General features: G+C 32.1%; 1 protein-coding gene across 3 annotated transcripts in view; it reads right to left on the reverse strand.

The window, feature by feature from the left end:
• Positions 1-316: 316 nt before the first annotated feature.
• LOC148612025 (prostaglandin G/H synthase 2-like) overlaps positions 317-12,617 on the reverse strand; it is a 38,456-nt gene continuing 26,155 nt past the window's right edge. For 2 of the 3 annotated variants that reach the window (XM_088593099.1, XM_088593098.1), the window contains exons 5-10: positions 7,780-8,102; positions 6,504-6,587; positions 5,298-5,544; positions 4,484-4,770; positions 2,620-2,764; positions 317-891 (exon numbers count right to left, since the gene is read on the reverse strand). In XM_088593099.1, coding sequence (XP_088449225.1) covers positions 512-891; positions 2,620-2,764; positions 4,484-4,770; positions 5,298-5,544; positions 6,504-6,587; positions 7,780-8,102 — 1,466 coding nt within the window. In that variant the 3' untranslated portion in view covers positions 317-511. Of the gene's footprint in view, positions 892-2,619; positions 2,765-4,483; positions 4,771-5,297; positions 5,545-6,503; positions 6,588-7,779; positions 8,103-11,521; positions 11,547-12,617 lie in introns of those variants that run through there. The other variant, XM_088593100.1, reaches the window with a different exon arrangement.

Consider the following 12,617-nt stretch of genomic DNA (forward strand, 5'->3'; position numbering starts at 1 on the left):
TTTTACCTAAACTGGCCATATAGAAAAATTACATGTACATTAGTTCATAAAAAACAGTGTTTCCTCCTATCCTTCCCCATAACCTTAGATAAGCAGTACTGCTCGTGTTCCATAAGGCAGGAAATTATATCAGTGTAAAAAATTGTGTCAGTGAGATCAGTCAATAACATACACATTTTTTTAGAAAGGTAAAATTAGGAGAAAATTAATGAATCTACCTTCCACCAAAATATGTAGTCTATTAAAAATGCACTGAGTATTTTTCCACACAGTAAATAAATGAAATTAAGAATAGCACACCTAGTAAAATATTACATATTATTTAGATATTTTATTTTAATTCAAGCCTAAGAAACAAAACGTTTCATTCCTTTCTCTTCCCCAGAAAAATCTTATTAACAATTCAAAAAAATCTTCTTCGATCTTTGTATAATAAGTAATCAAGATTTTCTTGTACATACCATGACTTAAAAATTATTAAAAAAAAAATAAACATAAAAGCTATCCTTCACTATAATTCTCCACCATGTTTAGGGCAGTCAGAAAAACAATCTGAAGTAGTTGTTGTGTCATCCTCAGTCCAACCAGGAACTTTAAATGAAACAGTGGGACAATCTCCTTTAATATTTTTACAAAAAAGGTTTTCTATAGATGCTGAATTAACAATGTCAAACCCTACGTCTCCCCCGAATGTCGAAGGTTTCCAATACTTAGGGCTACAAATGGGATTTGCCATGAGTCCTTTTAATGAGTATGGTGCTCCAATTTCTACAATTGATGCACCAAATACAGCTCTTGGACGTCTTTTCTCGCACACTAATCCAACATAGAACTCTAATGCATCAACATCACCATACATATTTTCCAATTCCTTGGCTAATACTTTTTCTCCTGAAAAAGAAAACAGATAAAATGGATGAATGAACATTTTCCCTAAATGATGATAAATAACACTTATAGAAATGGAGTAATATTTTACTAGATAACTATTAATTGTACATGACCTTTTGACTATTACCAAGGCTTCATGTTAGGATTTTGACTACATCCATGCATGTGGAGTCTGAGCTGCTCATTTACTTTTGTTACTTTGTATGTATGATTTTATTTACTTTATGTTCTATGTTGTGTGTGTCTGTTTTCCATGTCTGGTCTTTGTCCCTGGATTACATTTTTTTTATTACTGCTATAACCTTGGTTCCAATGATTACTCTTGAACTTGGCAACTTGTTAAATCTTTTAATTTGTTTTTGTTGTCTTTTGAAGATCTTTCAACTAATTGTGAAGAATAATCTAGAGAGCCACAATTTTATTTGTTTTTTTTTAACACCAACTTTTATGAAGAAGGGGAATAACTTGTTTCCAGGTAGTAATTCATTCTTTTTTTCAATGATCTGCAATATGTATGGCACTGTCTTTATTTTACCACTTCCAGTATTTTATTATCTTCCTTCAAGATATTACTGTCAATATTATAGATTTTGTTGTTGCTCATTTTCACAATTTAGTCAAATGAACATAATTACAGGCATTTATTTTCAGAATTAAAAAAAAAACTAGTGTTCCATAGTATTGATATTAAGTTTCATTGATGTTTTTCTCCTTCAAAAAGTAGTCAATATAGTACACTGTAAGAATTAATACATTTACAGTATTTTTCTATACAGTGAGAAATATGTTATCGTCCCTGCAGATAAAGCTCCAAACAACACTGTATTTGTTTGTAAAACCCATTACCTCAACTGCCTTATTAAGGAAAAATTGGGCATCGATAGTAACATCGAGGTAATACCACATACGTACTACTTTTGACAAAGATGAAATCCTAAACAACCATAAGTCCTTATTGTCTTCTGTCAACATCGAAACAAAATGTGGGGACACCTTACTTGAATTGGATTCCCAATCTTCATAAGAATCCATACAAAGAAAGGTATATACCTGGATCTTCATCTTGCTCCACGAAGGAAATGTCAATTCACTTTACAAAGATATTGTCCCCAGTGAAGGATGAACAACAAGCTAGTTGCAAAACCACCTACTAGTGGCATTAATCATAGATAGATACCTAAAAATTCTAAAGATTAACTTCAAAACCTAAAATCCTGCAGCTTTTCATTAATTACTGGTAGTTCTCTCCACATTTTGACTTCTCAATTCTTTACACTACATTGCCACATGATAAATTGAAATTTTGTTAGAAAGGACTTACTTATAAATTTTTTGCAATTTCAAAAATTATGTTGTTCTTGGTTACAAATCCACATATTTTACTAAAACATCACAGAAGGGCAAAGTAAGCTACACAAAAAAAAATAGGTTTGTGATATGCTTGATTTCCTTTATTGATAACAATTATTTGTTACATTTGGAGGAGCTTTTTTTCAACATGTTGGCATTCCAATGGGTTTTAACTGTACTCCTCTCCTAGCTGATTTTTTTTTTATATTTATACAAGACTGAATTTTTCAGAATCTTGTAAAGAATTAAAGCTGTGATGCATGTTCAAACAAACAGATACTAGTATACAGATCAATATCACCCTGACCTGCTGAGCAGGGCTAATTCAAAACTTGATTAGTCTAACATTTATTGGACAATTAAACTATGAATGCTTACCTGTTAATTCTTCAAATGTTTTAAATGGTTTCAAATGAAAACGTTTTCTATAGTTGTTGAATGACTGAAGACGTAATGTTCTACCATGCTGTATCAATTCCTTTACAACATTAATTGTGAATTTTCCATGATTTTTTACTGTGAACTGAAAGAGATGAAAGCAAACATATGAATATAGAGTTTAATTTTGTCTCATAATTTATTGATTGAATTGTTGTTTGGCATCTTATGGCAGATATTTCATGCATTTTTTCAGGAAGAGCAGATCGGACAAATCAAATATTTCCAAACTTTTAAAGCTTAAGAAACATGTATAGTTGTTCAACAACATGATAATAGTATAAACCAAGGAGATTTTTTTTTTCTGCTTATTAAGATAAAAAGCTAATTTAAAGCTATATCATATCAGTTTTACATGATTTGGTTTGAGGAAAATACATTTAAGTAGCACTCCAGCTAAGAATCATGCAAAATGTGATTCATGGGTAAAAAGCCTGCATATTTTTATTTTTGATATTTTGTTTGAATTGCCATAGTAAACAGAAACTAACATTCAGTTTTTCATATAACCCATGTTCTTAGGAGATAAAAATCATGTAGAATGCACTGTAGATTTGAAAATTAAGGGAGATAACTCTGTAAATGACACTCAAATACAATAGAATCTTGGATTTTCAATGTTGATTATCCCCTAAGAGCAGGCAGATTTGAATGAATAGTTAAATATTTCATAGTATTAACCCATAAAACAACTTAATTACAAAAATAAAAATTTGTAGCCTTTTTTGGGGTGTATTACATTTTTCAGATTTTGCATAATTCTTACAAAGACAGCTACTTAAAAAACAGAATTCTAGCTTTTAAAATTAGGATCTGAGGACATAATTAAATGCAGACAAAATTATTGACATGATTTTTGTATACCATATTTAGTTTAAGCATAAGCATGAAGAGAATGTATAAAAGGTACTTCAAAATTTGAACATAAATGTATTTGAATTATAGTACCGATACATTTACATATAACATTTCCACAATTCCATCCTACCATTACATCCATCCACAATGAGACCTGTCTATACTGAACTGGTTTTTGGACTATAGAGTGTTCTGTTTAGACAGGTGTTCATTTAACACAGGTTTACCCATTTAAATAGATATGAAGGGACTAAAGTGTTAGGTTTATCCAGCTTTTTCTTTATTTAGGGATTTATTTAGACAAGGATTTCTTTATTCAGGGTTTATTTAGACAAGGGTTTCTTTATTCAGGGGTTGATTTAGACAGGAGTTTCTTTATAAAGGGGTTCATTTAGAAAAAGGTTTCTTTATTCAGGGGTTGATTTAGACAGGGGTTTCTTTATTCAGGGGTTTATTTAGACAAGGGTTTCTTTATTCATGGGTTTCTATATTCAGGATTAGGTTTAGACAGGATTTAGTAAATATATCATATAAATATTTAATTTTCAATATTAGATATACATAAAATAAATATTACAAGCTGTATCAACATAAGAAATGCCTTTGTGCATGTTTTGCAGTGAGCTGTAATTGATCTTATATTTTGTGACAATGACTATGCATTTCTTTATCTATCATTATCAAAATTGTTCATTACAATGCTTGACTGCTCAAACCTTATTCAACATTAATAAATTTCAGCTTTGGATACAGAAAAATGTGCAGATTAAAGACTAATTGATTAAATTGAATTCTGATAGAAAATGAGGCCCTAGAATATTACTTATCTCGGTAGGCTAAGAATGTCTACCTGAGGCATCAGATTTTTTGACAAATATTTTTTTTAAGTACTGAACTGAACCGTTCAGTGATTGAAGATTAAGTTTTTCTACTCAATGTAACTTACTGCTCCAGCATTCTGTTTGGATAGTGAATCAACAAACTCAGCAACACCATGCTTCATTACTAAATCTTGTCTTGTTAAGAAATCTTTCATCGTGTAGTTAACACCTCCGATGGTGAAGTCATCGGGCATTAGTGGATGCCAGTGATAAAGATGATTAAATTCAACAGCTATTCGGTTCTGGTACTGGAACAAATGACCAAACAGTAGTTCTGGTTTAAATTCAAGGTCAAAGTTGTAATTACTCAAAGCTTGTACATAATCTTCTATAACAATCTTGATTGTTTCCCCTGAAAAAAGAAAATCAAATGTCATTACATACAGACTTAATTATCCTTATCAATCAGCAAAAAAAAAAACATCATTGCTGTGTGTAATCAAAGTTTTCTTATATCACTAATTAAAATATTGGCTACATTGAAATGATATATGGACTTAATTACAAATTCATAGTGCATTTTTCAAAACGTGTCACACTTCCAATTTCCAACTGTTGCAAGATTGAAAAAAGTCTCCCAAATTGAAGGAGTTTGAAAAGTCTCTCAAACTGAAGGCTTTTGAAAAAGTCTCTCAAATTAAAGGAGTTTGAAAACAGTCTCTCAAACTGGAGAGTCTTTAACATTGTATAAAATGACATGCTTAATGAAATAACAAAACAAATAACCTCTATTGATCAGTATTATTTAAATTAGTCATAATGTATGATTTGTACGGTTGATATCATATGATTGATTTTCTTGTTATCCAAAAAGTAGGGAGGTTCATTAAAAAAAACCATTGGACTTTTCACTTAAATCTTACTATTATCTACATTTACCTAATATAATAAGTTTGCCCGTTTGGAAAAGTTGTTCATCATCCCATTCAGGGTGTTCTTTCTTTAAAATATCACAGACTCTATTATGTTCACGCAACCAAACTGTGGCAAACATAACAAGACCAGGTAAATTTCCAAAAAATGGATGGCCGAGTGCTAATCTACTCTCTGGTTTAACTGGGAAGATATATGTCATTTCTACATTAGCTTCTGTACTGAGTGGAGGGTAATCTTCTCCTTTTATTGTCTGAAAGTGAAAAAAAAAGTTGAAAATAAAAAATTGTGTTGTACTTACAGTACCTGAACAGATCCGTGCAACAAAAATTGCGATCGGTCATTGATCATCGATCCATCAAACCGATCCATTTAACTGGTGATCGCATCATGTGACCACAGAGCGGTCAATATATTTTACAGTTCCAGTGTTTTCTCTGTCAATTTTACTCATATTTACATTACGCAATAAATTTGAACATCAATCTATACTTTTGTTTACATTTGTTTTATTTTTAACAATTCATTCATCATTTTACATAACAAAACTGCGATCAGATCGGTCACCAGTCATCAATCTGTCAGCGATCAATAAGTCAACGGTCATCGATCCATCAAACCGTTGCACGGATCAGTTCAGGGACTGTATAAAATGGTAATGGTTATCCATTATTAAGCATTACTTCAGTTATTTTCATCAAGTTATTTTGTCATTGATCTTACTAGTTGATATTAGGTATATCTCCAGCTAAACTCCCACCATACTAAAGAATCAGTCAGCATTATGTTATACTAAATATGACAATAATGATAAACTTCAGTTTGGAATCGTAAGCATCGATAACATCACATCAACCAAAATGAGTTTATTTGCTTTCTTCTTCAATTGCTGTGGTGTATCCAGAGAATAATCTAAGGGGGTACCACTAGGGGCCAACAAAAAGTCCTTGATAAACACATTTAAGTGCATGCATTTAGATACAAATATACACCATGTTTATAAATTTTGAAAATTGAAGAGGCGGGCCACCCAGCCTCCAACCCTTCCTTTGTATAAGCCTATGAATTGTGGGAGATCAATCTTAATTTCCAGTATGCATGCATTTATAAAAACAGGCATTGTATTACCAACTTTACCTAGAAAATAACCACAGAGGTACTAAGGTATGTGATTCATGGACAATTTAATGAACAGTAAATACATTTCCTTACTTGTACTTTGAGCTTGCCATCTTTGAAGGATCTCAGGATAGCCTCATCATGTTTATCTTTTCCATAAACATGTGTAACATCAACCTGAAATACACAAATAAATCCTTTTATCATTTATTATTAAACATTATCATCTAAACAGTTTGCTTGATATAATTTACTCTACCCAGGCCTGATGCATAAAATTCATAAAACATCTCATGTGCTGAGGCTCTTGACTTTCTTACCTTTCCCTCGTACCCTTTCCCCTCCCCACTATTATTCCTAATACCTTCCAACTGGTATTCTTTACCCCTCCTTCCCCTCTAGTATTCTTAACTCCTCCTAACTGGAATTCTTAACCACTCCCCATAGGTATTCTTTACCTCTCACCACATGCTTTCTTTAACATTTCCTATTATTCCATGCCACTCCCCACTAGTTTCCTTACCCACTCTCTATATATTCTTTACCCCTTCTCTATATACTCCTTACCCCTCCCCACTGGTTTCCTTAACCCCTCTCTTTATACTCCTTACCCCTCACCCCTTGTTTCCTTACCCCTCCCAACTAATTTCCATACCCCCTCTCTATATATTCATTACTCCTCCCCACTAGTTCCTTTACCCCCTCTCTATATATTCTTTACTCCTCCACACTGGTTTCCTTACCCCTCTTTATAGACTCCTTACCCCTCCCCACTGGTTTCCTTACCTCCTCTCTATATATTCATTACTCCTCTCCACTGGTTTCCTTATACCCACTCTCTATATATTCATTACTTCTCTCCACTAGTTTCCTTACCCCCTCTCTATATATTCTTTACTCCTCCCCACTGGTTTCCTTACCCCTCTCTATAAATTCATTACTCCTCCCCACTACTAGTATTCTTTATCACTCTCCAATGATACTCCTTACCCCTCCCTACCCTATCCCACTGGTATTCCTGACTTAATGTCCTTCCAATGGTATCCCTTACCCAAGCTTGACTCACTGTATTTCTAACCCAGTATCCATCCCTCTGGATTTCCAAATCCTGTATACCTCAATGTATTCCTTCCTCAGCTTTAATCACTGCTATTCCCAGCCCTGTATTCCTCACTAGTTTTCTTTCCACCATTTTCAATTACTGCTATTCCCAACCCTGTATCCCTCAATGTATTCCTGCCCCAAGTTTCAATCACTGCTATTCCCAAACCTGTCTTCCTCAGTGGCTTTCGTTCCCCAAGTTTCAATTACTGCTATTCCCAACCCAGTAGCCCTTGTTGGTACTCCTTATCCCCCAATTTTTCCTTACCCCATGTCCACCCCACTGGTATTCAGGGCCTTTCTTGACATCTGTCTTGAAGAACTGATGTGTAAAGTGTTGAGCAAAGAAGCTGAACAAGGTACTCAATCCTGTGGGTTCTGGCTTAAACTTCTCTCTGATAAACAACTTTTTAACCAGTGCATCTAAGTCTGGCATTGTCTTTTTCCCTGCCACACCCATTGGGGTTGGGCATTCTTTAGGCACAGGGGGTAGTGTTCTGGTGTACTGAGTCATGTTAAAGTTGGCATCTAATGTTATGTATGGATGATGGTTATCATATGTTGGAGGACTGTCTATCATATCTGATCTCACTGTAAGTAGAAACAAAATGTAATTAATGCCTGTTTCAGGCCCAATTTGTTTAAATAGTGTCAAAAAGCGATATTTTAGATTTTATTTTTGAATAGGTTATTCTATTTGAACAAGATAAATTTTGTATTTTACTGAAGCCAATTTACTTGTGCAGCACCTGCAAAGAGAGAAAGGTGAAATACATGTATTTTAATAAGTTTGCAGTCTATTTAGAAAAATGATTACCTCAAATAGATAACTATTGTAAACAACTCATAAATTACATAACTTATTGTACCTTGCATGCAAACACTTTTATTTCATAGTAAATTTGGATTGAAAAGACTGCATTTAAAGCATTTCCCACAAAAAATCATTTTCAAGCACCTACATTGATCAGGATATTCAAAGTATATGCAAAAACAGTTTTAAAGAATTCAGGTAATACCGGTACTATTTTGTGACTCTTTTATAATACACACTTGTCTTAGTTATTAGACATATGAATTTTGATATTTTGGTTTATTTTTACTTGATAAATCATACAAAATCATTGAATTTTACTTTGGAATAGTTACAAAATTCTAAACATTTACTTGGCATTCTCTTGATATAGTTAAGTAAAAATTTAGTGTTTGTAGATTGAAAACATTGTTTGTGCATTTGGTTTATCAGCACCATGAATTAGCTCTACCATTGACAATGCATGAATTTTATAAGGACTAGTACCTAAATAACCTCATAAAAGAACATCAACATCATATTACAGAGTGCCGTCATGCTCCATCATTTTTCACAATGCTCAACATGTATCTGACGAGGACAACATTTTAAATTCTCTTTAAAAGAATCTGAGTATTTTTATGAAAATTAAAGGAGATAAATGCAAAATTACATGCCTTGGGTACATGTCTGTAATAGTAAATTAATGGGATGGTGCAAAATATTTTATACCAAATATAACAGATCGTTTGATAAATTGATTGGAGTGTTCAATTTACATAATAGCTTAGGGCAGGGCAATCCTTTTTCATCTTTTAACCCAAACATATGTTACTGTTGGGTGTATCAGGTGCAGACTGAATTAATACAGTGAAACCTGTCTAAAATTCTTTTAACAGTGTGTTTGGTTTAGACAGGTGTTTGGTTTACTGAAGTTCAATATACATTCAGACTGATTAAAAGGGACATAAGGCAGGTTTTTGGATTATTCACTGTTTGGTTCAGACAGGGTGTTTGGTTTAGACAGGGTTTATTTTTAGACAAGTGTTTGGTTTGGACAAGGTGTTTGGTTTATACTGGTGTTTGGTTTACTGAAGTTCAATACACATTCAAACTGATAAAAAGGGACTTCAGGCAGGTTTTCGGATTATTCAGTGTTTGGTTCAGACAGGTTTTTGATTTATTCATTGTTTAAATTAGACAGGTTTTCAGATTATTCAGTGTTTTTTAGACATTTTTTTTTATTATTCATTGTCCAGTTTAGACAGGTTTTGAGATTATTCGGTGTTTGGTTCAGACAGGTATTTAGATTATTCATTTTTCAGTTTCAACGTTATTTTGATTATTCAGTGTTTGGTTTATACAGGTTGTTGAATTATTAATTGTTCAAATTAGACAGGTTTTTAGATTATTCAGTGTTCTGTTTAGACAGGTTTCACTGACCATTGGCACTTGTTTTTTCCTCCATTGACTAACCTCGAAAATTGCTACCCAAAAACTTAAATGCTACCACGCGTTTCCACATACATGTATAGCCTAGAAATTTATTTCAAATCATAACAACTAAGTTATCCAATTCACAATTCTAACTAAGATACATCTGAATGTATTGAAATAAAAATTTTCTTTCATAGATTTCAAAATGCACATTAAGAACAAATATAGAAATTTAATTTCAAATCCCTCCACAGGCAGTTCATTTTTTCTTGTCTATTCAGTGGATAACATAGGAGAGATAGCAGGTAAAAATGATATATTTACAATGCCTCTGTTAGGATAGACAGCTCCTCAGTGAGTAAAACTACTTTCATTCCTGGATACCAGGATTTTTGTGGTGAAGAGGAAAGAGTGATCAAGGGAACCAAGATTCTAGTGGAAATGAAAAGAATGTAATCCAGGGACAATGACCAGACCAGACATACACAACAAAGAACATAAAGTAACTAAAATCATACATACAAAGAAACAAAAGTAAATTAGCGACTCAGATTCCACTAAAAACTAGGAGCATGGACCATAATGGGAAAATACCAATATGTAGATTCTTGAATTTGTTGATGTGACACTTTCATTATACAAATGAATTGGTAAATTTCATTTTTATTGAGTACTAAATTTCTTGGCTTGCCTAATCCATGAAAAATCACAAAATTGGTACTCCAAAAAAAAAAAAATAATAATAATAATACTTCCACAGTAGAGTATTTTTTTTTGTCTTGCATAAAAATAGAACAGAAAATTTTCATTTTTATATTTGTAAGGAAAAAGATAAAACACAAATGCTTTGTTAATGTAAAAGTCTATGCAGCTAACTTTAAGTGAAAAATGTCAACAATGCTTACGCAAGGGTAGAGTAATTATTTAAAAAAAAAAACAATCCCCAAGAAAAGTTGCAAAGAATAGTCTACTAATAGATTACAGCTGTGAAGCTGTTAAAAGATAGATCGTGAGAAATGTTTGTGATTACAATAATACAAGGAGTATCTACAGTAAGTAATTCCACTACAAATTTATAAGTAGATCCGAATGACTGAACATACAGTAAAACCTGTCTGAACCAAACACTTTGTGACTGGAGGAATTATTCAGTTTAGGGAGGTTTTTGGTTAACACAGGTTTAGAATGTATTAAAATTGATACGAATTGACTTATGAAGAAGTCTGGTTTGGACAGGTTATTAGTTTATTCAGGGTTTGGATTAGACAGGTTTTACTGTATATATTGTTATGTGTATGTTAATGCTGTCTAATAAGTGATACATTACTTTTAATTTTAAGAGGTTGTCCATGTAATAATCAGGCAGGTAGCACAACATAATTTTTTTCCACTGAAATTTTTGTTCCAACATAATGTTTTCATCATATGTTTGTCAAATAGAATAAAGATTTATTCTAATCGACAGTGGAAGGCTCAAAAAAGCAACAAAATTTAGCATAAAATAAAGAGTCATCTCCCTTTTTCAATGAATTTCAATGCTTTCTATGTCATTTATTTCTCTTTAATCATTGCAGTTAATCAAAAACCAACGATCAACTTTGAGAAACAATGCATTTGTGATTTGAATTAGATGAAAAAGTTTTGAAAACAAAATTTATCATGTATCACCCACTGCCTGTTTTTCACATGGATACCCTCTTTATGTATAAAATTTTATTAGTGTCCTTTATTACAGAGCTACTTTGATGTAATTGAAAGGATAAATAAAATAAAATCTTACTGAATTTTATATGGATCTATTGTTCTTGAAATTAAACATACTTCGAACCTTTTCTCACTATTTAGAAAGATTAAAAATAAATCATATAATGCTTCTCGACATTTCACACACTGTGAGGTAATAGTAACCTTTGTTGTGACTTAAATGAAAAATTACTACCTTATTTTGATTTTTCATATATTTAAATTTATTTAAAATTCCTTGAGTTTAAAAATGAAAATATACCAGTATGATCAATAGGCTATTTGTTTGCAAAACAATCCTGTTTTATTTGTTATTTCTTATATTTATACATGTACAATATGTTTCTTTCCTATATTATAAGGCTAAGGCTAAGTAAACTTAATGGTAGATTTTCATCCAATCTTTACAAAAATAATGGGAGGGTGGGAGGATTTTAGTTTTTATTTTTCATTTCTTACCAGATATTTGATAGTCTAATTTCTGTTAATTCTATTTGAAGTATAAATATGTTCTAAATCCATAGCCACATCAATTTCAGAGAAGAAATATTGTTTAAGATACCAAGAAATGAAAGATTTGTGAGTTATGGTACCTCAATACTAGAAACTGACACAAGTAAAATCCTGATTTTGAAATCTCCCCCACCTCCCCATTTTTTTATTTCTGTTATTTTTTAGGGAGGGGATGAAAATCTACTTATTAATTTTATCTGGCCTAATGGGCATGGTAGATAACATTAAATAGTTTTCTCATCAAATACAAAAGAGAAATCCTGAGAGAACCATCAACAGCAACAAGGTATTTGACAGGTCTAGACAGTATATAGATGTATGCATTACCAGCCTTCAAAAATAAAAAAGGAATAATTGTGTTACAATTCTTACAAAAACAATATTCTACGATTTTTCAAAATTTAAGGTTTTCACAGGAAAACTCTAAATGCAGATTATTTTTCCAACGCTTGAAGCTTGCTTTCAAAACTTAACAAATCCTTTAAAAAAATTAAGCTTTCTACTTGCCAAGGGGAAATTGGGGCATAATAATCAACTTTCCCACACCAAAATTGCACTTGCCCTGGATAATGGGAAAGTGGAATCCTAAAACACTGCAAAAAGAGGGAAATGACAAAATT

This window comes from Perna viridis, chromosome 7 (genome assembly GCF_037379345.1).
Source record: "Perna viridis isolate PV_CMFRI_1.1 ecotype Kerala chromosome 7, ASM3737934v1, whole genome shotgun sequence".
NCBI classification, from domain to species: Eukaryota; Metazoa; Mollusca; class Bivalvia; order Mytilida; family Mytilidae; genus Perna; species Perna viridis.